The 26,165-nt window shown below is 66.4% G+C and overlaps 4 protein-coding genes across 5 annotated transcripts; 2 read left to right on the plus strand and 2 right to left on the minus strand.

Annotated features, from left to right (window-relative positions):
* Window positions 1-169: 169 nt before the first annotated feature.
* On the minus strand, window positions 170-2,274 carry YPEL4 (yippee like 4; the record flags this gene model as incomplete). Its single annotated transcript, XM_080618406.1, has 7 exons — window positions 170-259; window positions 599-707; window positions 841-884; window positions 1,215-1,465; window positions 1,555-1,654; window positions 1,896-2,115; window positions 2,183-2,274. The coding sequence occupies 7 exons, from the start codon at window positions 2,272-2,274 to the stop codon at window positions 170-172; spliced, it is 906 nt and encodes a 301-aa protein (XP_080474532.1).
* On the plus strand, window positions 2,236-4,925 carry CLP1 (cleavage factor polyribonucleotide kinase subunit 1). The gene is made up of 3 exons (XM_080618883.1): window positions 2,236-2,400; window positions 2,542-3,163; window positions 4,154-4,925. The coding sequence occupies exons 2-3, from the start codon at window positions 2,558-2,560 to the stop codon at window positions 4,823-4,825; spliced, it is 1,278 nt and encodes a 425-aa protein (XP_080475009.1). The 5' UTR covers window positions 2,236-2,400; window positions 2,542-2,557; the 3' UTR covers window positions 4,826-4,925.
* Window positions 4,926-5,289: 364 nt separating this feature from the next.
* Window positions 5,290-24,041, plus strand: ZDHHC5 (zDHHC palmitoyltransferase 5). Of its 2 annotated transcripts, none has more exons than XM_080617539.1 (12): window positions 5,290-5,388; window positions 9,614-10,785; window positions 17,890-18,011; window positions 18,318-18,475; window positions 18,558-18,730; window positions 18,816-18,918; window positions 20,009-20,100; window positions 20,178-20,310; window positions 20,706-21,147; window positions 21,529-21,641; window positions 21,760-22,607; window positions 23,040-24,041. In XM_080617539.1, the coding sequence occupies exons 2-12, from the start codon at window positions 10,682-10,684 to the stop codon at window positions 23,203-23,205; spliced, it is 2,454 nt and encodes an 817-aa protein (XP_080473665.1). In that variant the 5' UTR covers window positions 5,290-5,388; window positions 9,614-10,681; the 3' UTR covers window positions 23,206-24,041. The 2 variants fall into 2 exon arrangements, with proteins under 2 accessions (XP_080473665.1, XP_080473666.1); XM_080617540.1 differs by having other exon boundaries at window positions 20,706-20,829.
* A 596-nt stretch (window positions 24,042-24,637) lies between these two features.
* Window positions 24,638-26,155, minus strand: MED19 (mediator complex subunit 19). The gene is made up of 5 exons (XM_080617541.1): window positions 25,945-26,155; window positions 25,412-25,668; window positions 25,226-25,322; window positions 25,050-25,144; window positions 24,638-24,937 (listed from the first exon to the last, which is right to left on the minus strand). Exons 1-5 carry the CDS (start codon window positions 26,138-26,140, stop codon window positions 24,875-24,877), a joined length of 708 nt encoding a protein of 235 aa, XP_080473667.1. The 5' UTR covers window positions 26,141-26,155; the 3' UTR covers window positions 24,638-24,874.
* Window positions 26,156-26,165: the final 10 nt, after the last annotated feature.

A 26,165-nucleotide genomic window follows, 5' to 3' on the forward strand; every position in this document is an offset into this window, starting at 1 on the left:
GGTTCCCCCCTGGGCTGAGCGGGGGGGCTGACACCTCCCACCCTCCTACAAAAAAAGCTTTTATTGCCCTAGAAAAGCCCCGAGGCAGCGGCTGCACCCGGGAGGGGGGGCGATGGGCACCTGCTGCCAGCACCCACCATGGGTGGTGCTGGGGGTACCCCCCCCACACTCAGTCCCAGCCGTTCTCCTTCACCATGTGGGACATCTCGATGATGAACTTCCCCTCCTTGTACTTCTGGCTGCTCTCGAAGGCCTGTTCCTGGGGGGGGTATGTGAGACCCCCGTGCCCAAGGGGGACCCCAGGCCGGGGTGGGGGATGCCCAGGGGCTGCCCTCACCGTGGCTGCAGGGTGCCCAGGGGGAGCCACAGCCGGGGGTTATGATGAAGAGTAGGGGTTCGGGTACCCGGGCAGGGTTAGGGTGCGGGGCAGAGGTTGGGGTGACTGGAGCAAGGGTCGGGGTGCAGGGTCTGGATTAGGGTTCAGGAGCAGTGGTCAGGGTGCAGAGCAGGGTTGGGGTGTGGGGCAGGGGTTGGGGTGACCAGAGCAGGGGTCAGGGTGTAGGGCAGGGGTCTGGGTACCCAGTCACAGGTCACTCACATATTTCCAGCCCAGGGTGGTTTTGCAGCTCTGGCAGAAGATATCGGCCACTGAGTGCAGCCCCGTCAGCAGCAGCCGCTGCTCTGCAGGGCCACAGCCCACGTTCACCCTGCACCGAGAGAGCCGTGTGCCATTGGCACGGCACCACCGGCACAGCCCGGCACCGCCAGCACAGCATCCTGGGTCACTGCCTTGTACCACCTCTGCCCTCCCCGGCCGCCGTCCCGGTGCGCGGTACTCACACCGAGTTGAACAGGTAGGCACGGCCGTGGCTGCCCTGGAATGACTGCGGGGACAAGTGGGAGTCACTGGCTGTGCCCCATAGACCCTGACACCCCGTGTTCCCCCCTGCCGCATCACCGTGTGAGACACCTCAGGGGACACCTCGATGTGAGCACCATGGGGTCACCCTCCAGCGTGGGGAGACATCGACTGCCCTGGGGACACTGGGGCAACGCTCAGCACCCTGCGGACCCCGCGGGGTACATGTGCTGCAGACGGGCACCGGGGGGACACCGACTGCCCCGGGGCCACCACGGGGTGAAGCTCACAGCCCCTGGACCACCCCGGGGGATGCTCACAGCCCCAGGGCCGCCCCGGGGGTCTGAGGGAGCACCTTGGAGATGAGCTCCTCGTGGCGGGCGAGGTGAGCGCGGCAGTGCACGCAGCTGTAGGTGCGGTGCGAGCGGGGCAGGTAGCTGCGGAACGTGCGGGGGGGCCGGCGGCGGCGGGGGGGGCCCGTGGCGGGCGGCAGCGCCCCGGGGGGCACCGCGGCCCCCCCGCAGAGCCGCTCGCAGGGGAAGCACCGCAGCAGAGTGCCCAGGGCCGTCCTTCCGTGGAGCAGGAGGGTGAAAAGGGGGTGGCGGCCTGCGAGAGGTTAACGGGAGGCGGTGAGGGAGGGCACTGCCGGGGCCCCCCATAGCCCCGCCGGCAGCTGAGACCCGGCAGCTCCTCACAGCAGTGCGGGGCAGCGCCGGGGGGGACACGGTGGGGGGTGTCAGAGGAACGAGGGAGTGAGGGGCAGGGGAGAGGATCGGGGGTTCCTCCTGAGAGGGCCTGGAGACCCGGGGGGGTGTCCCAGGGGGACAATGGGTGTCCCGGAGAGAGAACACTGGGGGTCCCGGGAAGGGGACCGTGTGCCAAGAGGCGACACTGGGCATCCTAAGGGAGGGTAATGGGGGTCCCAGTGGAGGTAATACAGCGGGTCCCAGGGGGACAATTGGGGTGCCGGGGGGGGGGCTGATGGGGTGGGGGCTCGAGGGGGCTGTGGGAGGTGGGGGGGGCGGGAGCCGCTCACCGCTGTCCCCGCTGCCGCCGTTGTCGCTGTCCCCGGGGCGGGCACCGGGCGGGGGGGGGGCGCTGCGTGCCCGGGGACCGCATCACGGCACCGTGACTCATCCCGCGCCGTGACGTCACCGCCCGCACCTGCGACGTCAGCGCCGCGGCCGGTGCCCAGCGACACCTCGGACCCCCCGCCCCCTCTCCGCGGGGTCACCGCAGTCAGGCGGAGCGGGGCGCTGTGAGCCAATGACATGCAGATGAGATGCAAATGAGTCAGGACCGCGCCGACCAATGGGGACCCACTCTAACGACACGTAACGGAGGCGGGAGGGGGCGCCCGAGGCCTGTATGCAAATGAGATGCAAACCACCCGCGCCGCGGCAGGCTCCGCCCATGCGTTACACGTCACCCCGCGCGGCTGCCATGGCAACCCGCGCCGCTGCTGCCCCCGCCCTGCGGGGCGCGCCGCTCTGACATCACTTCCGGCGCAGCCTCTCTGGCCAGGAAGCGCGGGGGCTCCGGTAAGAGGGCTCGGGGGCGGGCGGGGGCACCGGTGCTGCCATGGCAACGAGCTGAGCCCGGGGGAGGCCCGCAACGGGCGGGAGGGGCTGGGGGCAGGCCCGGCCTTTCCCCGCTCACCCCGACCCGGTGCCCTCCCGCAGCGCTGAGGGTCGCGCCATGGCGGACGACAGCGGCGAGGAGAAGAAGCAAGTGGCCAAGTTCGAGCTGGAGCGGGAGACGGAGCTGCGGTTCGAGGTGGAGGCGTCGCAGACGGTGCAGATGGAGCTGCTCAGCGGCATGGCCGAGGTGTTCGGCACCGAGCTCACCCGCAACAAGAAGTTCACGTTCGACGCCGGCGCCAAGGTGGCCGTGTTCACGTGGCACGGCTGCACCGTGCAGCTCAGCGGCCGCACCGAGGTGGCCTACGTGTCCAAGGACACGCCGATGTTGCTGTACCTCAACACGCACACAGCGCTGGAGCAGATGCGGCGCCAGGCAGAGCGCGAGGATGAGCGTGGGCCCCGTGTCATGGTGGTGGGACCCACCGACGTGGGCAAGTCCACTGTGTGCCGCCTGCTGCTCAACTACGCCGTGCGCCTGGGCCGCCGGCCCACCTTCGTGGAGCTGGATGTGGGGCAGGGCTCTGTCTCCATCCCCGGCACCATGGGCGCACTCTACATCGAGCGGCCGGCCGACGTGGAGGAGGGCTTCTCCCTCCAGGCCCCGCTCGTGTACCACTTCGGCTCCACCACGCCTGGCACCAACATCAAACTGTACAACAAGGTGAGGGCAGGAGCGCCCGCGGGGGTCTCAGCCTGGGACAGGCCTGGTTTGGAGCGGGTTTGTCCCATTGCTTTTGCCACCGCACGGGATAGCGGCATGTCCCTGCCCGAGCGCTGAGCCCACTTGTGTGCGCCACAGCTCCACAGGGGTGTAGGGAGTGCCAAGGTGGAGAGCAGAGATGTGTAACAGCAATGATGGAGGGTCTGGAGAAGTCCCTTGAGGAGCCTGGAGTAGGAGAGCTGAGGGCCCGTGACTGAGCTTCTTGCTGCTCACGAGCCCCTGGCCAGGCCCCCCACAGGTTATTGTGGAGGGTAAAGCTGGAGCCGTGGGTTGCATTGAACCAGCTTGGCCCATAGGGTTGTTGGGTGAGAGCGCGCCAGGTGTGGGTGGAGCCATGGTCTGATTACTCTGGTGGGGAGCTGGAGTGAGCCTGAGCGTGGTGGCTGTCACCACACAGCATCCTACCCCTGTAGGGTCCCCCCTGGATCTTCCTGCTGCTGCTGTTTGGTGAGGGAGGCCCCTGCTTGGCTGAAGGCCACCATAGCCATGTGCTACCCTTGTCCTGGTAGCCCTCGGAGCAGAAAAGCAGCTCTCTGTACTTTAAGTGCTTGTAGAACAATTTAGGAATGGTTTCTGCTGCATGCCCAGGAAACTGGCCCTTGGGGCTGTCAGCTGAGGGGGGAGTGAAGGATTTTATCGCAGGGGCCTGCCCAGGAACTGGACATGGCTCTGATGCCCCAGCAGCACATAACCAAGGGTCCTGGGGACAGTGGAGGGTCACAGTGTCCCTGAGCAGTGGGACTGGCCCAGCCTCTGGCCTCCTGCCATCCCTGCAGGAGTGCTCCATGGAGCTCTCTCCGTGTGGTGCTGCTGCAGGTATTGAGATTTTGGGGTGTTGAGGGTGGTGGGGGTGGTGCTGGAGCGACTCAGGACATGGGTGCCCCCGGTGGGTGCCTGTGTCCTGACCCCTCTGCCCGTGTCCCCCTGCAGATCACGTCCCGCCTGGCCGACGTGTTCAACCAGCGCTGCGAGGTGAACCGCCGCGCCTCGGTCAGTGGCTGCGTCATCAACACCTGCGGCTGGGTGAAGGGCTCTGGCTACCAGGCGCTGGTGCACGCCGCCTCCGCCTTTGAGGTGGATGTGGTGGTGGTGCTGGACCAGGAGCGGCTCTACAACGAGCTCAAGAGGGACCTGCCCCACTTTGTGCGCACGGTGCTGCTGCCCAAGTCTGGTGGCGTGGTGGAGCGCTCCAAGGACTTCCGCCGGGAGTGCCGGGATGAACGCATCCGTGAGTACTTCTATGGCTTCCGTGGCTGCTTCTACCCCCACGCCTTCGACGTCAAGTTCTCCGACGTCAAGATCTACAAGGTGGGGGCTCCCACCATCCCGGACTCCTGCCTGCCACTGGGCATGTCACAGGAGGACAACCAGCTGAAGCTGGTGCCGGTGACGCCGGGGCGGGACATGGTGCACCACCTGCTGAGCGTCAGCACTGCCGACAGCCCCGACGACAGCATCTCGGGCACGAGCGTGGCCGGGTTCATCGTGGTGACAGGCGTGGACCCCGAGCGCCAGGTCTTCACCGTGCTCTCGCCCGCACCTCGCCCGCTGCCCAAGAACTTCCTGCTCATCATGGACATCCGCTTCATGGACCTCAAGTAGGGCCGAGCCCAGCCGGGTCGGGCCAGAGCGGCCCCGGGAGACCCCCCCCGGATCTGTTTTACACTTTTGTACCGGTTCTTATTAAACGTTGAGGCGTCTCGCTCGCGGGTCGGTGTCGGAGCTATCCGGGGGTGGTATCGGGCCGGGCGAGGCGGCGGCAGCGCGGGGCTGGACCCGATCACGGTCCCTCCACATGGCCCGGTCCCGCTGCCCCCCCCGCCGTGCGCGTCTGCCGGTCCACAGGCACCGCGCCCCCTCGCCCGGCACTGCCGTGGTACATTCCACGCATGCGCCATTCGCTACGTGGTTGCCGCCGGCATGCTCTTCCGCGCGCGCTCTCGCCTACCCCCTCTCGCGCATGCGTGGTGCCACCGGTTCTGGGAGGTTCCCGGCTCGACAGCCAATGAGCGGCGGTGTTGGGGGCGCGAGACACCGGCGGGCCGCGCGCAGGCGCGGCAGTGACGTCAGGTGCGGCCGTGACGTCGTGCGCAGCCGTGGAGCGCGGCCGCCGTCCGTGCCCGGGAGTCCTGGTCGCGCTCGCGGCCTCCCCCCGTCCGCCGCCGGTGAGTCACGTGGTGCCGCGACCCTCTCTCCCCCGCGCCCGGTGCAGCCGCGCCCTCCCCTCCCTCCCGGGCCCAATCCTCGCCCCGGTCCTCGCGGCCCCTCCCGCCGCCCCCCGCCCGAGAGCGCCGCGAGCGCCCTGCCCCTCACCGGAGGGGCTGCAGCCGCGGCACCGACCTGGGCCCGCCCGCAGGAGAGGGCTCAGACCCCGCTGTTCCCGCGGGTCCCCGTGCTGGAGCCTGTCCCCGCCGCGGTCGCCCCTCCCCGACACCCGCTTACGGCCCCGCTCCGCTCCCGCACTCCGGGGGAGGCTGCGGCCACCTTGTGCCGGGGCAGCGAGAGCGCGGTTCCACCTCCGGCAGCAGCCGGTAACCCCGCTCTGCGCGGCCCCAGCGGCCGTGCTCCCGGGTTGGCCGGGCGCGGGGGGGCATTCGGCCGCGCCTCGCCTTGGGAGTCCCGGATCCCACAGCGCGGGGCGCGGATCCAGGCTCCCTGCGCCTGGTTTCGATCACAGCCCCCGGGGGGGATGAGCCCCCGGCGCTCCGCCCCCCGCCTCCCCCCGGTCCGTGAGGATGGATCCGCTCCGGTCCGCGGTGCAGGAGCGGGCCGGGGCCGGGCGCTGCCGGATCCTTGGGTATCACTCGCGCTAAGAGCCCATCTCGGGGGCAGGCAGCGGCTCTGCTCCAGCTCAGCCCTTTGCCTTCTGGCCTCCTGAGGTACGAGCTGGAGGTGGGGAGGGTGGAGACTGGGTGGAGCTGATGGGAGACCCCGGCTCCTGCTTTAGAGACCTGCTGGGGCCGGTCCCAGCCATCGCCGAGGTTCCATCACCGCTGTGGCTGTTGCAGGGGCGCGGGGCTGGGGTTGTTCCTGGTGGACGGGACCTTGTTCTGCCCTGCTTGCTCTGCAGCACGGGGCTAATCCCGGGTAAGCAGCGAGAGGCGGGCGGGCGGGCAGGTGCTGCCGGGGCAGGGGGTGTGCACCCAGGGGTGGCAGCGCTCCAGCTGTGTCTCCAGCGCGATGCTGGGTCCCTCTGGCCGGGCCCCACCCTCCCCGAAGAGCAGGAGCGTGGTGCCCGGTGCTGAGCACCCTCCTCCTGGCTTAAACACAGCAAAGTGCTGCCAGATCACCCCTCTGGGGGCAGGGTCTGCTTTGCCTCTGTCTGCAGCCTGCACCTCGTCCACTCCTGTGTCTGAGGGACAGAACCCCTCTCTGGCTCCTCATCATTGGGTCCTGTGGCCGCAGGCCCCCCCTGCAGCAAAGCAGGGCCAGATGGAGCCGTTTCCATCCCTGGTATCAGAGCACAGGCTTGGGGGCAGTGGGGTCTCAGTAGGGGCCGATGGGTTTGAGAACACTGCTGTGCTCTCTGCTGGGTTTTAGTGTGAAACCTCGGTATGGGTGGGAGCTGGTTGTGCCATGGCAGCGGGAGCAGAGGGAGAACTGCGGTCCCTGCTCACCGGCTGCCCTGTGCTGGGGCTCAGCCCCCCTAGAGCCGTCTCCTCCCCTTGATCCAGAGCGGGAACAGGTAGAGCACATCCTGCCCGTGTGTGATCCTGGATCTGCCTCAGTGAAACCAGAGCGGGAACAGGTAGAGCACATCCTGCCCCTGTCTGATCCTGGATCTGCCCCATCTGGGAGGTGCCTCACAAGGCAGGACCCGTTTGTGCTGGGCAGGGTTCCGGAGCTGCCTCCTCCCCGTGGCCTGCCCCGGGCAGTGGCGAGCAGCATGCTCCGGGGAGGCCGGCGATGGGACAGGTGTGAAGCCTCTCTGGGGGCAGGAGCATGGGGAGCGGGCCCCGGCAGCGGGCCCGGTGAGGGTGGCAGTGCTGGGAGCTGGTTCCACGCGTTTGCCCTGCCCGACCGGGCTCCAGGTCCTGGGGCCGAGCCTCGCAGTGCTCGGGTGGGTGGGGAGGGCGGCAGGAGGTAAGGAGCATCAAGTGCTGGAAGGAGAGGGAGCTGGAGTGGGACCTCACAGGGCCTCGACCAGAGCAGAGGAGCTGGGCTGGAAGAGGTGGGAGGTGGCAGCGTTCCTACCTGCAGCCATCCCCAGGGAAGGAATCCATAATTTTCTCTCCAGAAATGGCGAGGAGGGGAGATGGGAGCAGCCCTTGGTGTGAGTGCAGGGAAACCCTCGGGATGGGGCAGCAGTCAGGGGGTGGCTGAGTGGAGCCGGGAAAATGCTTTGAAAAGGGGGTGCTAGGATTGGAAAACCAGGTGGAATTCTCAAGGGAGAGGAAAGGGAGAGTCACCGGTGGCACAGGGCTTGCCTGGGGCAGGGAGGAGCGGGGCTGAGCCGAGGGCAGGTCTGGAGAGGCTGGGAAGGAGTTGTGGGACTGGAAGCAGCAGAGCCAGAGGAGTCGGAGGCAGGAGCAGAGCCGCGTGTGCCCCAGGGATGTGGGATGAGCTGAGGGTGCCTCCAGCAGGGAGCCTGTGAGTGCCCTTGTCGATAGGTACAGTGATAGAGAGAGGGAGGGTTTGGGGCGGGCAGGGGGATGGAGGGGCTGGTGCCTGCGGTGGATCTGGGGCTGCAGGAGGGGACAGATCGGGGGGCTCGGGGGTCGTGTTGTTGCTCCTGCACACTGGGGTGGGCACGGGGTGGTCGTGGTGAGGAACACCACGTCCAAGGAGAAGAGACAAATGCTGAGCCCGTGGGAGAGGTCTGGGCACACTGCCCCATCCCTGGCAGTGCTCAAGGCCAGGTTGGACACAGGGGCTTGGAGCAAGCTGCTCCAGTGGAAGGGGTCCCTGCCCGTGGCAGGAGTTGGAGCTGGAGGAGCTTTAAGGTCCCTTTGACACAATCCAGGCTGGGATTCTGTGGTCTCTGGAGGAGGGATGTCCCAGGGAAACTCCTCCAGCTTGGCAGTACCTGTTTGAGTTCGAGGTGTGGCTGTTTCAGGGTGAAGCCTGTCGGAGGGCAGGGTGCTTTCTTGCAGCAGAGCAGCACTTTGCTCCTGCTAAAGCCATTAGCAATGATCTCATCCCCAAACTTCCGAGTAACCGGCCCCTGGAATCGCGGCGCTGGCTCCGGCCTCCAGCACTTCCCTGCGGGGCGGCAGCGCAGCTTTGTCCCCAGCTCCTGTGTGTTTGTGCTGGGCTCTGACCCGAGCCCAGTGTTGTGTGTGGGGCAGAGCTGCTGCTCCTGCCGGAGCCTCCCCAGCCCCGGAGCATCAGCCCCATGGATCCCTCCCAGCACAGGGGCAGGGAAGCGTGGGATGAGCTGAGGATTGGGCTGAGCTCTCCAAGGGAGAGCTCCCGGAGGCAGAGCCACGGCTTTGTCACTCAGCCTGTGTCAGACACCCTGTTCTGTGACCGAACCGATCCGTGTAAGGTGTCCTTGTCATTAAATGTGCCTTTAGTCTGGTGCCGCAGCTCTCGGCCCTCACGAGTGTTCAGTCAGCAGGAGGGGTTCTCCTGTGCACCCTGAGAGAAGGGCTGAGGGGCAGAGAAGGAGAGAACTGCAAGGAGGAAGCGCGGGGGAGTTCAGGGCTCTGCAATGCGAGGGGAGGCAGTGGCGTGGAGAAGGGGTCCCAACTCTCCAAACCCCTCCTGTGCAGTGGGACCGGTGTCTGCCGCATCCCTGGGCTGTGCTCTGCTCCCGGTGTCCGGTGCCTCCCGCTCCCATCTCCAGAGGGTTTGGTTTGCTGGAATTCTGTGGTGTTCCCTCCTGCATCCTCATGAGCAGGTGGCACCTTCCCACCAGCACCCCCAAACAGTTGGGGCTGCGCAGTGAGAGCCCAGCTCTGCTTCATCGGGAGCCACGAGGGCTTCCTCTGGCCCAGGGACCCGAGGTGTTTCCATGGGCCCCTCCCATGTCCTGCCCCCCGGGAAAGGAGATGGAGCTCCCGGCTGTCCCCATGCTCCGGAGCCCCTGAGCCCCAGGGGTTGGGCGTTCTCCAGCGTTGGACTCGGCTGTGGCTGCAGGAAGGTGTTGGGCAAGAGGCTGTGGTGTCCTGGGCTGGGCTGGGTGCTGCAGCTTTGGGGCTGGGAAGGGCTGGGCCGGGCTCGGGGCTGATCACAGCCGCCGCAGCTGCTGCTCTGGCCCTGCCCATGCAGGATGGGGCCGCGGTGCCGGGGCCGGGCCTGGGGCTGATGGGCGCTGGCCCACGGGCTTCGAACCCGCACCTTGCACCGTGCACCTGCTGCGTGCCCAGGGCAGCTCCTGCTCTCCGGTGAGCGGCGTGGCCCGGCTCTGTCTCTGCTCTGACTAACTGGGCTCTATCTCTGTTCCAGGTGAGCTGTGCTGCCGGATGTCACGGTTGAGTGATTTTATGTTGGGTTTTTAGAAGACGAATGGATTAATGAAGAATTTTAGTGAAGGAACGGGAGGAAAACATGGAGCGGTTTGGAACAAACTGAGACCTATGCAGGCCATGGGTGAGACAGACCCATCCAGCACCATTCTCACCATCGGTTGACTTCTGGGGCAGTGAGAGCTCCCTGCAGACCTCCTGCTGACCTGCTCCGTGCTGCTTGGACATGGTGGCTGCAGAAAGGATTTCATGAGGTTCCTGGGGATCCCGGAGCACCAAGCGGCCGCTGAGCCCACGGAGAGGCCTGGGGGGTCCAGCGGCAGGAGCGAGTAGGACGAGGACAGAGCGCGGGCTCCGCGGCGCGGCCCCCCTCGCCAGGGCAGGATTTAGAGCTCAGCCTCGCGCCAGCTGCTCCCGGCTCTGCGGCCAAGGCACAAAGAAGGAAAATTAAACGTGCACGGCGGGGGGACCAGGGGGAGCCCCCGGGAGGCTGCAGAGGGGGCAGCCGGGACCCTCCCGCACTGCTGCGGCTCAGCACGGATTAAAAAGGAGAAGTGGCTTCCCTGGGGCTCGGCTGCTCCGCACGGAGCTTCCCGGGACTCGCTCCTGCCCAGTGCCACTGCTGGAAGCTGCTCCTCGGCCCCAAGCACTGGAGGAGCCCCTTCCCCGTGGAGCCTGGCAGCTGTCCAGGGCACTGAGGACCTGCTGTTCCCAGGCTGCTGCTGGACCGAGGGACGCTCCTGAGGACTCGGTTCCTGCCCCAGCGACTGCTCTAAACCCACGTCCAGGGCTCCGGCCCCAGATTTTAATGGTTTTACCCCCTCTGTGCTGTGCCCGTGAGCCCCCGCGGGGCAGAGCCTAGCGCCGGCTCCTGCCCAGCCTCGTGCCCTGGGACCGCCGGGGGTGTCCGGGCTGCTCCGGCCGCGCTCCGCTGGGAGCACGCGGGGGCTGGGGGCCGGTCTGCCCCGTCCCCCTGCCCTTCTCGCCTGGCGCTGACCTGCGGGGCCTGGGCTATGCTGCGGGGCGGACCCCCCACCACAGCTCCACCATGCCAGCAGCTTCTGGAAAGAGATTCAAACCCAGCAAATACGTCCCGGTCTCGGCTGCTGCCATCTTCCTAGTGGGAGCCACCACCCTCTTCTTCGCCTTCACGTGAGTCCCATTGCTCTGCCTGGGAGCAGGGAGGGCACGGGCAGATCTGGGGCTGAGTGGGTGCTGTGCTCCGGACGCTGGAGGGTGGGTAATGAAGCAGCCCCCCAGCCCATGGAGTGGTTCAGCCATGGCTGGGCCCGTGCCCCTTGGCTTTCCGGTGGGGTGAGGCAGAGGAAGCTGTGCATGGGGGATCCAGGCCCTTCGGCTCTGGCTCCTGGCAGCTGCTCCCATGCAGTGCTGAGCTGGGCTGGCTGGGCAGTGCTGAGCTGGGCTGGGCTGGGCAGTGCTGGGCTGGGCAGTGCTGGGCTGGGCAGTGCTGGGCTGGGCAGTGCTGGGCTGGGCAGTGCTGGGATGGGCAGTGCTGGGCTGGGCAGTGCTGGGCTGGTCAGTGCTGGGTGTTGCACAGCGCAAGGCTCAATGGCAGCTCTTGCACATGAGCCGGGCTGGGGTTTAGTCAGTGACCTGCAGGTGGAAGCGGCAGCAGTGCTGCTGCCTCTGGTGCCCAAGGCTCTGCCGGGCCGGGCTCCCTGTTATTTATAGAGTTTCGTAACTGATGTGTGAGCCACAAATGGAAGCTAAAGCAGAAGTTCTGTGACCCCTGCGTGGCCCTCGCTGCTGCCAGCCTGGCCCCAGGGAAGCGGCGATCTGAGGGCTGGCGCTGGGGCCTTGGGGCCAGGGTGTGAAATGGTTCCGGTTGCTGGAGGGGGCTGGACTGTGCCATAGGGATCTCCCTGGGCTGGGAATGGGCTCAGGCTGCTGCTCATGTTAGCACTTTCCCTTCCTGGGGGACAAATGGCTTGGTGACACTGACAAGGACACAGGGAGCTGGGTCTGGGGTGGCGGCAGGGGAAGGTGGCAGGGCTGTGCTGGGGCTGAGCCGCTGTGCCGGGCAGGAATGCCAGAGCACGGCAGAAGGGACTGGCTGCTGACCCTGCAGCGTGGTCGCGGGGTCGGGTCTGAGGGGGTGTTGTGGGGGCCAGCACTTTGGTCTGTGGATCAGAGGTGTTTCTGTGCTCACACCTTGGAGGTGGCTGTGTGGGAAGGGGTTGTTGGGCAGTCGGGAGGTCTGGAGCGCAGCAGCTCCAGCCCCAGGCTGAGGAGGAGGAGGCAGAGGAGCCTTGAGTTCCTTCCAGCAGCCCCCTGCCCTTGCTTCTGCTGTGCCTCTTAAGCATTCCTCATCATCTCCCCGTCCCTCATCATCTCCCCGTGCCTCCTGTCCCCGCACTGCAGAGGGGCAGCCGCAGCCCCCGCGGGTGCAGGGGGGGTTCAGGGGGTGCCTGGGTGCTGCCAGCCTGGGCTGGAGCCGCGAGCAGCGGGAAGGTCACCGGCTCCAGTGCCTGGCAGCAACCAGGCAATAAAGGAGTAATCGGAGGCCTGAAGGACGGCGCGGGGCTGAGTCCCCTGTGGGGCGGGGGCAGCTGCTGGTGTCGCTCAGAGCAGAGCCCCACGAGCCCTGGTGCTGCCGGCTCCAGGCTCAGCTTCCGCTGTCCCAGGAGCACGGGGGGGCCCTGGCTCCGTGTTGTGCTTGGGGGGCACAGTGGGGCAGCCCCTGCCGGGCTGGGGGCCACAGCAGCAGCTCCACACAAGGCACTGCTGGGATCAGGTCTGTTGGGAGCAGCAGCACCGGGCAGGGTCTCTGTAATTGCAGGTCAGTGGATGTGGTTTAACCTGCTTCAAGCCATCGCGTTGAACCTGGAGCAGAGCAGCCAAGCGCCCGCACCCGGGTTACTCGGCAGGGAGGGAATTGTGCTGCTCTCGTGTTACAGTTCCCTTGGGCAGTTCCTGCTGGATGAAGGGACTCGGGGAGCCAGCGAGGTCTTCTGTGGGTCACTGTGCCCCTTCCCTCCCAGGCAAACAGCCTCTGCTGCCATGCCCCTGCAGCGCTCACTGTGCGCTGATCTGGGGCTCGCTGCCAGCATCACACCCAGCTCCAGCTCTGGGAAGTGGGATGAAGTTGTGCTCTGGGACACGTCCCGTGGGCCTCATCCTGAGCAGAGCAGCTGGGGCGCAGCAGAGCCCTCCGCAGGCTCCACTTGTGTTGCCTGCAGTGTGTCTGCCTGGGGCCTTTGGTCCATCCCCATGGCCCAGGCTGTGCGTGTCTGAGCTGGGAACTCTCTGGAATTGATGTATTCGTTTGGGGTGGCTGCAGCGAGCTGAGGCTGATGGCACTGGAGGGAATGGGCAGCAGGAGAGGGGATGTGGAGAGAGCCCAGAGTAGGCCACAGCGATGCTGCGAGGGCTGGAGCAGCTCTGCTCTGGAGCCAGGCTGAGAGAGCTGGGCTGGGTCAGCCTGGAGAAGAGAAGGCTCCTGAAGGGGAGACCTGAGAGCAGCTCCAGTGCCTAAAGGGGCTGCAGGAAACCTGGAGAGGGGCTTGGGACAAGGGCCTGTAGGGACAGGCCAAGGGGAATGGCTTGAACCTGCCCGAGGGGAGACTGAGCTGAGCTCTTAGGCAGAAGCTCTTCCCTGTGAGGGTGCTGAGGCGCTGGCGCAGGGTGCCCAGAGAAGCTGTGGCTGCCCCATCCCTGGCAGTGTTCAAGGCCAGGTTGGACACAGGGGCTTGGAGCAAGCTGCTCCAGTGGAAGGGGTCCCTGCCCGTGGCAGGGGTTGGAGCTGGAGGAGCTTTAAGGTCCCTTCCAACCCAAACTGTTCCAGGACTCCATGCCTGCCCTCCCTCTGGAGAGAGTGGGGGTCTCTGACTCCCTGGGGTCTCAGCTAGGGGCTGCTCTAGGGCTGAAATTGTCCTTTGGGGTCATTTGTCCATTTCTCTGTCTCCTCCTGGCCTGTCCTTGTCCCTGCTCCTCGTGCACTCAGAGCTCAGCCTCTCCTTCCCTCTGGAAGCTGGGAACACCTCTGAGCTGCCCCCTCAGCTGCCCTCTTCCTTCTGTCTGCCTCCACTCTTGCTTGTGGCTATGCTCATGGCTTTGGGGCTGTGTCGGCGCCTGCAATCAGGTGAATCTGGCCATGAACCAATGAGCCCGAATTTCCCTGCTGTCCCTGCCCTGGGCAGGCTGCAAGGACCGGCTCCTGTCCGGGAGGACAGCTCCTGCTCCAGCCTCACCGGAGGAGAGGGCGGGGATGGAGCCAGGTCCTGGGGGCGGCCCCTGCAGTCGTGGTGCCTCTGGTACCTGGTGGCTCCGGAGCCTGGGGGCAGGAAGGGGTCCTGGGGGGGCAGCAGGACTCTGGCACACAGGGCCTGGTGGCAGAGGGTCCGTCCCGGGTCCAGCCGTGACTCAGGGTGCCGGAGGCTCCCCAGGTTCTCTGATGTGGTGCCAGGGACGAGGCTGTTGGGTGCTGCCGCCATGGGCGTGAAAGCAGCCGTGGAGCAGCCTCCCTCCTGCTCCTCCTGTGCAGAGCCGGAGCCCCTGCTCCTGGTGCTGCAGCAGCGCCCGCAGCCCCTGCCCGTGTGCGGGAAAGGCAGGAGCACGTCGGTGCCGCTGGTGACGGCATCCCTCAGGAGCACAGCACCAGTGCTCCCCGCACAGCCGAGCACCAGCACTGGGGTGATCCGGGGGGTGACGGCCACTGTTGGGTGCCACTGGTGAGGTCTCAGTAACATTGGGTTGTTGAGGTCCTGCTTCCCTCCCGTGGCCGGCGGGGTCCCTGGCTGTGTTTGTGACAGGGGAGTGCTCAACGTGAGGCCACCCTCGTGAGCTGCGCGTCCCTGTGGGACAGTTTCCGCTTGCCCCAGCCCATCGGGTCCTACCTTGGCACGCAGCCGGGTTGTTCAGGGCCAGGCTGGCTCCATGCAGAGCAGCCGGTGAGACCTGATGGGCCAGGGGCTGTGAGGTGGCCCCGAGGCGCCGGCTCCCCAGCAGGTCTCTGCTCTGAAGGGTGATGTTCAACTTCATCACCTCCGGTCTGTCAGGTTGGCTCAGGAGGAACCGGGGTCCTGCTTCAGGGCTTGGAGGCCGGGGTTGGGTGGATGTGCTGCAGAGAGCCCCTGCTCCATCCGCACCTGAGCACAGCCCCTGGAGCAGAGCTGGGCTGGCGGGGTCCGTGTTCCTTAACTGGGTCCTGTGCAGGGCTCTGGCTCTGCCCCATGCAGGGACGCTGGCATTTGGTCTCCCTGGGTCCCCTGCGTCCTGTCCTGGCGCAGGTTTGGGCTGGAGCTTCCCCATCTTGAGACAGGAGCTCCTGGTGGGTTATTTCTGAAGGACACTTCCTGCCCCTGGAGCTCTCTGAGCCCCTGCCCCAGTTCTTGCCCCAGCGTCTCCCCTGGCACCCTCAGCTCAGCTGCGGAGCAGGGAGAGGGGCAGGGAGGCTCCTCTGGAGCTGGATGCTTGGCTCTGCCCTGCCTCGGGGCGCAGGGACGCTGTGAGTGGCACCTCCCCTTTAGCACTGTGTGTTCAGTTCCCAGGGCATCAGAGCAGAGGCACCCCTCCCAAAAGGGCTGTGGTGCCATGAGGTTGGAGAGGAGCCCTGCTGGGTCCCTCAAAGACCAGGACAGCGGCAGTGATGGAGAGAGATGGGGCTAAAGTGTCATAGAGTCCTTGGATGTCCCTACAGGCCCTTGTCCCAGGCCCCTCTCCAGGTTTCCTGCAGCCCCTTTAGGCACTGGAGCTGCTCTCGGGTCTCCCCTTCAGGAGCCTTCTCTTGTCCAGGCTGCCCCAGCCCAGCTCTCTCAGCCTGGCTCCAGAGCAGAGCTGCTCCAGCCCTCACAGCATCTCCGTGGCCTCCTCTGGCCTCGCTCCACATGGAGCTCCTCTGGTGCTGTTGCCCCAGGGCTGGACCAGGACTGCAGGAGGGGATCCCCGAGCTGCTGCTCACGCTCTGGGGTGACCCCGCACACAGGGGTTCTGGGCTCCTGGCTCCTGCTCCACACAAGCACTGGTTTCCCACCTGCGAGACTCGAGATGTTGTGGCCTTTGCCTTGTGCCAACCCCTGAATCCGCCCGCATGGTCCCTGCCAGGGCTGCGGTGGGGGCCGGGGCAGCAGCTCGGTGCCGGGGGGCGGGATGAGCCCTGTTCCTAGGAAGTGATGGGGAAGCGGCTCTGGCTCCGGCGCGGCTCCCATGGCAGTGCCAGTGGTGCCGGGCCGGGTGGGCTCGCTGCGGTCAGTGCGTGCTTCCCTTGCGCAGTGCTTTGCAATGTCCTGTGCATCCTGTCCCGCTCCAGTGCAGCTCTCGAGGGGTTCGGGGCACAGGCTGGAGATGGTTCCCCCTTTCCAGCCCATCCCAGCTCGCTGCGGGACCCGCGGCGGGAGATGCGGGGCAGGTTGTGATGGAGCCGCTCCAGCCCCAGAGCGAGCCCTCAGTGCTGCCGGAGGGGCTGTCCCAGACCCGGCCCGCAGGGGCAGAGCTGCGAGCGCTGCCCCAGGAGGTGCCCCGGGGGGCGCTGGGGGCTCCTCAGCAGCAGGGGCAGCGGGGATGGGTGCAGGAGAGGGCTGGGGCTGGCGGTTGGAGGCGCGGCCGGGCCCTGCTGCAGCACGGGAGCAGCGTTGTGCCGGGCGGCAGCGGGGCCGGGTCCTGCTGCGTTCTGCTGAGTCCACAGGTTTCTCCTGCCCTGCTCGGGCCCTGCCTTGGCGGGCAGGGCCTGCTGCTGCTTCCCACCCTCTCTGGGTGCAGGGATGGGCCGGGTCATGGAGCTCTGCCTGGTGCCTGGGTGCGCCTCACCCTGCTCTGCTGCCAGGGACATGCCAGGGCGCTGCCAGGGCTGTGAGTGCTGCTGCTGCCCCTGCTGCTGCCCCTGGTGCCATGGGGTGAGAGCTGCTCCTGCCCTTGCTGCTGCCCATGGTGCAGGGGGTGAGAGCTGCTCCTGCCCTTGCTGCTGCCCATGGTGCAGGGGGTGAGTGCTGCTCCTCCTGCCCAGACCTGTCTCACCTCCTGCTCGACGCTTGCCCAGAGGCAGGCCTTGGCCCAACATTGTCCCTGTCCCCTCATGCGTGGGAGGGAACCCCTCTGCCCTCTGTCACTGCCCTGCCAGCCCTGGACTGGGCTGAACTGGGGGCAGAGCCCTGAAACAAGGGTTCATTCCCAGCTCGAGCCTTACTGGGGCTCCCAGGGCTGCTGGGGCAAGGGCAGGGGCTGTCGCAGTGGTGATGGGATCGGTCCCCTGATGGTGATGGGATCTGTCCCCTAGCCTGGCCGCTGTTGCTGGAGGAGGGGCTGAGGCCAGCGCCTGCCCCTTCACCTCTGCCTGCCAGGGCTGGGGGATGGCAGTGCTGGCACCATCTGTCACCCCCGTGCTGCCATGCTCGGCTCCCGCTGCCTGAGCCTGCCTGCGCCCGCGCGCAGGGGCCGGGACAGCTGCTGCCCCAGATCTGCGGGATTAAGCCCAAAGCAGCTTAGGGCATTACGGCACCGATCCCCTTGCTGCTCACGGGGCCGCGGCTGCGGTGCATGGGGTGAGCGGGGGCTTCGCTGCCCGGTGATTGGGCAGAGCCCTTCCCACAGCCCCAGGGTGCTCCCCAGGGCTGGGCTAAGCCTGGGTCAGGGGGGCCTGGGTGCAGCTTTAGCTTAGGAGTGGAGGGCACTGGGTGAGAGCAAAGGGAAGAGTTCACAGAATCCCAGCCTGGTTTGTGTTGGAAGGGACCTTAAAGCTCCTCCAGCTCCAACCCCTGCCACGGGCAGGGACCCCTTCCACTGGAGCAGCTTGCTCCAAGCCCCTGTGTCCAACCTGGCCTTGAACACTGCCAGGGATGGGGCAGCCACAGCTTCTCTGGGCACCCTGGGCCAGCGCCTCAGCACCCTCACAGGGAAGAGCTTCTGCCTAAGAGCTCATCTCAGTCTCCCTTCGGGCAGGTTCAAGCCATTCCCCTTGGCCTGTCCCTACAGGCCCTTGTCCCAAGCCCCTCTCCAGGTTTCCTGCAGCCCCTTTAGGCACTGGAGCTGCTCTCAGGTCTCCCCTGAAGGAGCCTTCTCTTGTCCAGGCTGAACCAGCCCAGCTCTCTCAGCCTATCAAGTTGATGGCAGTTGGTTGCAAGGAACCTCTACAGGTGCCTGCTTGGGTGGGAGCCTGGAAACGTGCACCAGGAGAGGGGAACAGGGATTTCCTGGCCATGGTGGGAATAGCTCACAGGGACGGCTGTGGGGCCTGGAGGGGGGTGATACAGGGAGTGCCCCATGGGACAGGGCCTGGGTTTCTCACTGCTTCTGTGCCCACAGGTGCCCAGGGCTCAGCCTCAGTGTGTCCCCAGTCATTCCCATCTACAATGCTGTCGTCTTCCTCTTCGTGCTGGCCAACTTCAGTATGGCCACCTTCATGGACCCTGGCATATTCCCACGAGGTGAGTCTGGCTCTGCTGGGGCAGTGCCTCGGGTAAAGATACCTCCTCCCGCCCTCCCTCCGAGGGAGGGACATTCCCTGACCCCAGAGGGCTCGAGGAAAGCCCTCTGTGCCCTGCCGGGTGGTGACGCTGGGTTCAGCATCAGCCTGTAGCACTTGGGTGTCAGAAGCAGTGGAAATGCTGGCCTCGGGTGCCTGGGGCTCAGGGGGTGTCGTGGCTGTGGGGCAGGGCTGGGGAGCCCCCACCTCTGGCTGCGTTCGGGGGTCCCTGTGCCCTGACGTGTGGCTGCGCTGCCGCTCCCCTCAGCGGAGGAGGACGAGGACAAGGAGGACGACTTCCGTGCCCCGCTCTACAAGACGGTGGAGATCAAGGGCATCCAGGTGCGCATGAAGTGGTGCGCGACCTGCCGCTTCTACCGCCCACCGCGCTGCTCCCACTGCAGCGTCTGCGACAACTGCGTGGAGGTGAGGAGCCGCCGGGCGCTGCCGCGGACTCTGCCGGGGCCTGGAGCTGAGCCCTCACCTCTTCCTCCTGCTCCCACCACAGGAGTTCGACCATCACTGCCCCTGGGTCAACAACTGCATCGGGCGGCGCAATTACCGCTACTTCTTCCTGTTCCTGCTGTCGCTCACCACGCACATCATGGGGGTGTTTGGCTTCGGGCTGCTCTATGTGCTCTACCAGGTGGAGGAGCTATCCGGTGTCCGCATGGCCGTCACGTATCCTCTGTGGCCTGGGGGGTGCGGGGGGACTGGGGTGCAGTGGGTGCAGTGCTGCGGCTCTTCCTTAGCTGCCCGCACACAGGATGGTGGTGATGTGTGTGGCCGGACTCTTCTTCATTCCTGTCGCTGGCCTGACCGGCTTCCACGTGGTGCTCGTGGCAAGGGGCCGCACCACCAACGAGCAGGTACGGCTGCGGGGGGGCTACAGGGGTTGGGATTTGGTTGTTCCTCGGTTACACTGCGCTCTGCTCCTCGGCTGTGCTGTGCTCCTTGGTTACGCTGCGTTCTGCTCCCCGTTTACTGCTCTGCTCCCCGGTTACACTGTGCTGTGCTCCCCGGTTACACTGCGCTCTGCTCCTTGGTTACACTGCGCTCTGCTCCTTGGTTACTGCTCTGCTCCTCGGTTACGCTGCGCTCTGCTCCTCGGTTACACTGCGCTCCGCTCCTTGGTTACTGCTCTGCTCCTCGGTTACGCTGCGCTCCGCTCCTTGGTTACTGCTCTGCTCCTCGGTTACACTGCGCTCTGCTCCTCGGTTACGCTGCGCTCTGCTCCTTGGTTACTGCTCTGCTCCTCGGTTACACTGCGCTCTGCTCCTCGGTTACACTGCGCTCTGCTCCTTGGTTACTGCTCTGCTCCTCGGTTACACTGCGCTCTGCTCCTCGGTTACGCTGCGCTCTGCTCCTTGGTTACTGCTCTGCTCCTCGGTTACGCTGCGCTCTGCTCCTTGGTTACTGCTCTGCTCCTCGGTTACACTGCGCTCTGCTCCTTGGTTACTGCTCTGCTCCTCGGTTACACTGCGCTCTGCTCCTCGGTTACACTGCGCTCTGCTCCTCGGTTACACTGCGCTCTGCTCCTCGGTTACACTGCGCTCTGCTCCTCGGTTACACTGCGCTCTGCTCCTTGGTTACTGCTCTGCTCCTCGGTTACACTGCGCTCTGCTCCTCGGTTACACTGCGCTCTGCTCCTTGGTTACTGCTCTGCTCCTCGGTTACACTGCGCTCTGCTCCTTGGTTACTGCTCTGCTCCTCGGTTACGCTGCGCTCTGCTCCTTGGTTACTGCTCTGCTCCTCGGTTACGCTGCGCTCTGCTCCTTGGTTACTGCTCTGCTCCTCGGTTACGCTGCGCTCTGCTCCTTGGTTACTGCTCTGCTCCTCGGTTACTGCTCTGCTCCTCGGTTACGCTGCGCTCCGCTCCTCGGTTACGCTGCGCTCCGCTCCTCGGTTACGCTGCGCTCCGCTCCTCGGTTACGCTGCGCTCTGCTCCTCACCCTGCAGGTTACTGGCAAGTTCCGCGGTGGTGTCAACCCCTTCACCAATGGTTGCTGTAAGAACGTGAGCCGGGTCCTCTGCAGCTCCCCGGCCCCCAGGTGAGCTCAGCCCTGCCCCAGCCCTGCTCCAGCCCTGCCCTAGCCCTGCTCTGACCTTCCTCCCACCTCCTCCCCAGGTACCTCGGGCGCCTGAGGGCCGAGCAGACGGTGCTGGTGAGACCCCCCTTCCTGCGCCCCGGGGTGTCAGACGGTCAGATCACGGTCAAGATCATGGACAACGGTATCCAGACAGAGCTGAAGAGGACGAAGGTGAGGAGGGTGGGGAGCAGCGCTCCCTGCGCTGGGGCCCTCCGTGGAGCCCAGGGGTGCAAGCCTGCATCCGTGAGTAAAGAACCGAGTGAGCCTTGTCACGTCCCCGCCCTCCTCTGTGTCGTCCTGGTCTGTGTCCCCACGGGACAGAAGCCGTGTCCCACCCATGCGGCAGCAGCCACATGAGGCTCTGCCCCTCCATTGCCCTTCCCCACCCTGTCCCCCCCAGCAGCATTCTCTGGTGGTTCCGCTCAGCACTTGCAGCACTCGAGGCACCTCCAAGCACCGGTGGCAGCAGGAGCCCCCGTAGCACCGCTGCCCACTCGCTCCCTGTCTGCGTGGGGAGGGCTGAGGCCTCAGCCCCCCCCGACCCCCTCTGCGCTTTGTCTCTGCAGTCCAAAGGAAGCCTGGAGGTGACCGAGAGCCAGTCTGCTGACGCCGAGCCGCCACCCCCCCCTAAGCCAGACCTCAGCCGCTACACGGGCCTGAGGACACACTTAACCCTGGCCACCACCGAGGGTAAGGAAGGTGTCAGGGTCCCGGGCAGCCCCTGGGAGAGAGCCCAGGGCTGCGCCAGGCAGAGCAGGAGCCACGGCCGTAGGTGGACCAGGCTGCAGGGCAGCCCCGAAGTGCCGCTGCCCTGTGGGCAGGATGTGCCTGTGTTCCTGGGCTGCTGGATGTGGCCTCTCATGCTTGGAGAAGCTGCGGGATGCGAGCGGCCGCAGCGGTGCCTTGTGGGAGCATCGCCGGGATGGAGGAGGCACAGGAGAGTCAGGCCTGGCTTGGTGGCAGAGCGCGTGTGGCAGCCTGAGACTCCCTGTGACCCCTGCTGCTGCTGTGAGGGCTTGGCGAGAGGTGGGATGTTGAGGGCAGAGCTCGGGAGCAGCTGCTTCCGGCAGCTCCCCCTGTCCCCGTCTGGCCCCGCTGCCTGGTGAAGGTGCTGTGGCCAATGGGGAAACGGGCCCAGGCACCCGTGGGGCCCAGAGGTCACCCGGCCTGGGAAGGTGCCGGCCCCAAACCCCTTGTTATGGGGACACATTTTCCATCCTACTCCGTGCCTCCTGCCCCATTCATTGCCCCTCTCCTCCAGCCCATCCCTACTCTGCTTCCACCCCTGGTCTGTGTGCCCCAGGCTCAGAGCTGGTTCTTGGGAAGGGAGGGGAGGCTCTGCATGTGTTCCCTGTGAGTCTGAGCATCCTCCTCCTGCCCCTCCTGCAGACAGCAGCTTGCTAGGCAAGGACAGCCCCCCGACCCCCACCATGTACAAGTACCGGCCCGGCTATAGCAGCAGCAGCAGCTCAGCGGCCTTGCCCCACTCCACCAGTGCCAAGGTAAGGGGAGACCCAGTCCCTGGGGCTGCCACCACGCTCCAGGTTGGGGGGCTCGGCTTGGGCACCGGCAGCTCTGCAGGGGCCCCTGTGTGGTGATGGCTGCGTCTGTGTCCCGCAGCTGAGCCGAGTGAACAGCCTAAAGGAGCCCAACTCCATCGGCGAGAGCGGCCACAAGCCCAGCTACCGCTCGGAGCCCAGCCTGGAGCCCGAGAGCTTCCGCTCACCCACCTTCAGCAAGAGCTTCCACTTCGACCCCCTCTCCAGCGGTTCCCGCTCCTCCAGCCTCAAGTCGGCGCAGGGCACGGGCTTCGAGCTGGGCCATCTCCAGTCCATCCGCTCCGAGGGCACCACCTCCACCTCCTATAAGAGCCTGGTGAACCAGACGCGCAACGGCAGCCTCTCGTACGACAGCCTCCTCACGCCCTCCGACAGCCCTGACTTCGAGTCGGTGCAGGCAGGCCCAGAGCCGGAGGCGCCGGTGGGATACACATCGCCCTTCCTGTCGGCTCGCATCACGCAGCAGCGAGAGACCGACCTGCACGGCCGCTTCGGCGGCACCGCGCCGCCCCGCGAGCCCTCGCCCGTGCGCTATGACAATCTGTCCCGCCACATCGTGGCCTCCATCCAGGAGCGGGAGAAGCTGCTGCAGCAGCCGCCGGCCGCAGGCCGGGAGGAGGACGCGGGGCCAGTGGCTGCAGGGGTGCAGTCGCCGCCGCGCTCCAGCGGCTCCTTGGACGATTCCAAGCGCTCGCCGCTGGGCAAGAACCCGCTCCCACGCCCGGCCCTGCCCCGCTTCGGGAAGCCCGAGCCCCCTGGCGCGCTGCGGGCGCGCTCCCTGGGCTCCCCTGAGCAGCCCCGAGCCCCCCACATCGGCAAGTCCGTGTCCTACAGCAGCCAAAAACCAGCTCCTCAGGCTGGCGTCCCCGAGACGGAGGAGGTGGCCTTGCAGCCCCTGCTGCCACCCAAGTGAGTACCAAGCCGTGCACACAGCACTCAGCGGGACCCTTGCCCTGGGGGGAACCGGGGACCAACACCCCTTCCCCACTCCCCCCACCTGGGTTGTGTCCCCCTCCCTGCCTCCCGTGTCTCCTCCCACTGCACCAGCACCCGGGCAATGACGTGCCCCTCACGGGGGAGCGATGCCGCACGTGGCCTGGGCAATGGAGAGAAATCTTCCTCCTCCCCCAGAACAGAGCTTGTGCCCCCATGGGACCTCCCCCCAGCCTCCTGGGGAGCTGGAGAGGTGCTGGGGGACTGGAGGTGCCGGGGGAGGGCTGTGGCTGCGCTGGATTCTGGGACCCTCCATGGTGACACTGGCTCGTCCTTCCCCGCCCCATCCCGTGGTGCCCGCTCCCTCCTCCTCCTCCTCACCCCATGTCCTCCATCCTCCCCCCACAGGGACGAGGTGCAGATGCGAGGAGCCCACAGCAAGTCCAACGGGCAGCCCAAGAGCCTGGGCTCGGTGCCCACGGGCGCAGGGCCGGTGCCGCTCAGCAGCCCCACGCGTGGAGGCGTCAAGAAGGTTTCTGGTGTGGGGGGCACCACCTACGAGATCTCCGTGTGAGCCGGCACCGCTCAGCCCGTCCTGCGGGCACCGGGGCTCGTCCCGCGCCTGGACGCTGTGGGCACTGGGAGCACGGGCTCCGCTGCTCCTCCTGCCCCCGCTGGGGCTCGTGCAATGGCCTCGCGCCGCGGGAACGGAGTTTTTAAAGCAGAACACTTTTTTTTATGATTATTGTTACGGATTCTATTTTTTTTCTCTTTCTGAGTTTCGGGGTGTGTGTACATAGAAATATCTATATCTATAAATATAAATATTCGAAAAGGAAGCAGAAATTATATTATCTTACCCAGAGAGAGGAAGAAATGACCCGTTCCCTGTGCAGGGCCAGGGCCCCGGAGCAGGGATGTGGGGCTGGTGCCGCCTCCTGTGCTGATGCTGGAGCTGTGGGGCTGCAGACGCTCGGACATGCTCCTCCCCGGCTCTTCGCCTGTGATGTGCCAGCCCCGGGGCTGTGAGGAGGAGGAAGGGTCGAGGGGCAGTCCCGGCCCCAGTGCACGGATGGGCTGGTGCAGCTCCAGACCCCGCTGCAGCTCCTGCTCTGTGTGCCTGGGTTTGTGTGGCCAGGGTGCTCTGTGCCGTGGGGCTGGTGGGGCTCTCGCTGTCACATGCGGGTTTGTGACCGCTGGGCGCATCCCTGAAGCAATATTTCCTCATCACATGCCAAAACCCACCCGCAGCCAAGGAGCCTGCGCTCCCCCCGTGCCGAGGCCGCACACTTGAGGCACTACGGGACTCCTCACCGCAATACCTGCCCCGTGGCCGCGCGGGGCCAGGCCATTGGTTTTTATTGATTACCCATTTTAAAAACGAGGAATAAAAGGCTATTTAATGAGGCAGCCACGCGTGTGCTTTGTTCAGCGTCCCTCGAGGGGCCCGTCCTGTAGGGCCTCAGCATCCTCCCCTCTCCCCATGCAGGGCCCGCGTGGAGCTGAGCCCGGCTCCTCCTCGGGCTGTTTCTGTGCAGCCCCCCCTGCAGAAGGTGAGTGTTCCCAGCGCGAGGGGGGCGGCTCTGGGGAAGGTGCCACGGGAGCGGGTGAGGTTCAGGGTCCTGCCCAGGGCGCCAGGGACAGCAGGGCCTTGGCATCGCTCTGCAGCTGCTGCCAGAGCTCCAGGTGCCCACGGCAGCAGCATCACTCCGGCAGCAGCATCGGCTGCTCCACCAGTGGCTGCTTCCACACGGGGTCACTCCTGCCCTGGGAAGCAAGGGGCAGTGGGCACAGAGCCCCTCAGTGCAGAGTGGCTGCCAAAGCCAAGGTAGGAGCCCCCCTTGCCCCTGCTTGAGCAGGAGACTGGCTCAGAGCTGGGGCAAGGGCTCAGCCACGATCCTTGTGCAGGGGTAGTGCCGATCCCACACAGCCCCTGGGCTCCCGGGTCTCGGCTCCTCGCCCCGCCCTGACAGCCGAGGGTTGCAGCAGCCACGGCCACCAGCCCCTCAGAGCAGACACTTTAATTAAAAGGTGACTAAAAAAGAGAGGCCCCAATGCCCTGGGTTCTTTGGGTATAAAAGGCCGAGGCCGCAGCCCCAGCACCAGCAGAGTCTGTGTCCCCTGGTTCCGCGGGCTGGGGGTGTCCTCTCTGCCAGGGGGGTCAGGCCGCCCCGAGCGCTGCGGGAGGGACGAGTCCTCCCAGCTCAGCTGGAGCCGTTCCTGGCGGCCAGGGCTCCGTGGCCTCACCGCAGGCTTCCGCTGGCCTGGGAGCTGCCCACGCCCGGGTGCTCCGGGCTGTGCCGGTTCTGTGGAGGAAGGACAGACACGGGCCCGTGAGACCTCCTGCTCCATAGCGGCGGCCCAGGGAACGGCCCCTGCAGCGGCCACAGGGGGACCCAGCCCCGGCTCCCCCCCCACCTTCTTTTTCTTCTTCTCTTTCTTCTTCCTCTTCCGCTCAGGGTCCTCCTCTTTTTTCTTCTTCTTCTTCTTGTGGTCGGAGTCTGAGGGGGTTTCTGGAGGAACAAGATGGGGGTGAGCGGATGCCCCAGGTCTGATGCAAGAGGGAAGGGGCGGCTGTGGCCGCAGCCCCGTACCTGGGGGGACGGGATCCTGCGTGCGGCTCTGCTTGTGCTTGTGCTTGTTCTTCTTCTTGGGTGGCTGGATGTGCATGAGCCGGCACTGCTCGGGCAGCTGCGGGACAGACGGGGTGGGTTAGGCCAGGCCAGGATGGGCCCCTCCGGCCCCAGCGGCCCCCCCCCGGCTCCGGGCCCCACGCTCACCGGACCGGCGTGGAGGCGGAACCCCGTGAGCATGGTGCTGGTGAGGGGGGTGAAGGAGCTGCCGCAGATCGGGGGCTTCTCGATGAGGGAGCGGAGGCTGCTGTTGTCGTGCGAGCCGGGCAGGTCGATCATGCCGGGCAGGTCGGGCAGGAAGTTGCTGAGCTTCTCTTTCACCTTCTTGCCGCAGAACTTGTTGTAGGCGTGCTCCAGGTTGTAGTGCGTGATCAGGTTCGTGCTGCCCGTCAGCTCCGTCGTGCCTGCGCCGGTGCCGCGGAAAGGGATGGGGAACGTGCTGCCTCCCCGGCCCGGCCCGGCCCCGGGACCGCGGCCCCCCCCAAGGCCCCACTTCCCCACCCTGGCAGAGCCGCTCGGTCCCGCCCCCTTCACGCCGATTGGTCCGTTTGTACCACCCCCCTCCACCACCCTGTCCCCTCATTGGCCCGTTGCGCAGCCAGTCACCGCCGCACTCTAGTCCCGCCACTCCAATTGGCCGAGCGCAGCGCTCGCCCCCGCCCCGCGGTCCCGCCCCGCACCTGGCAGCTCCCGCAGCAGGTAGAAGGGGCCGGCGGCGGCCTTGCGGGCCGCGTCCTCGCCCGGCGGCGGCGCAGCGGCAGCGGGGGGCTGCGCGGCCCCGGCGCCAGGCGCTTTGGCCGGCCCGAAGCCCAGCGCGGCGGCGGCGGCGCCGGGCGGCGGCTCGGCCCCGCCGAACAGCGCCGAGAAGTTCTCCATGTTCCCGGCGTGCCCCGCGCGGGGC

The sequence above is a fragment of the Psittacula echo genome (assembly GCF_963264785.1).
Source record: "Psittacula echo genome assembly, chromosome: 5".
NCBI lineage: Eukaryota > Metazoa > Chordata > Aves > Psittaciformes > Psittacidae > Psittacula > Psittacula echo.

Excerpts from the sequence above, each read along its gene's own strand:
- MED19 (XM_080617541.1), bottom strand. The coding sequence starts at position 26,140 with ATGGAGAACTTCTCGGCGCTGTTCGGCGGGGCCGAGCCGCCGCCCGGC. Across the intron at positions 25,669-25,944 it reads CCTGCTGCGGGAGCTGCCAG|GCACGACGGAGCTGACGGGC; the intron begins GTGCGGGGCGGG and ends GCACCGGCGCAG. Across the intron at positions 25,323-25,411 it reads TCCGCCTCCACGCCGGTCCG|CTGCCCGAGCAGTGCCGGCT; the intron begins GTGAGCGTGGGG and ends TCTGTCCCGCAG.
- ZDHHC5 (XM_080617539.1), top strand. The coding sequence starts at position 10,682 with ATGCCAGCAGCTTCTGGAAAGAGATTCAAACCCAGCAAATACGTCCCG. Across the intron at positions 18,476-18,557 it reads TCTGCGACAACTGCGTGGAG|GAGTTCGACCATCACTGCCC; the intron begins GTGAGGAGCCGC and ends CTCCCACCACAG. Across the intron at positions 18,919-20,008 it reads GCCGCACCACCAACGAGCAG|GTTACTGGCAAGTTCCGCGG; the intron begins GTACGGCTGCGG and ends CTCACCCTGCAG.
- CLP1 (XM_080618883.1), top strand. The coding sequence starts at position 2,558 with ATGGCGGACGACAGCGGCGAGGAGAAGAAGCAAGTGGCCAAGTTCGAG. Across the intron at positions 3,164-4,153 it reads ACATCAAACTGTACAACAAG|ATCACGTCCCGCCTGGCCGA; the intron begins GTGAGGGCAGGA and ends GTCCCCCTGCAG.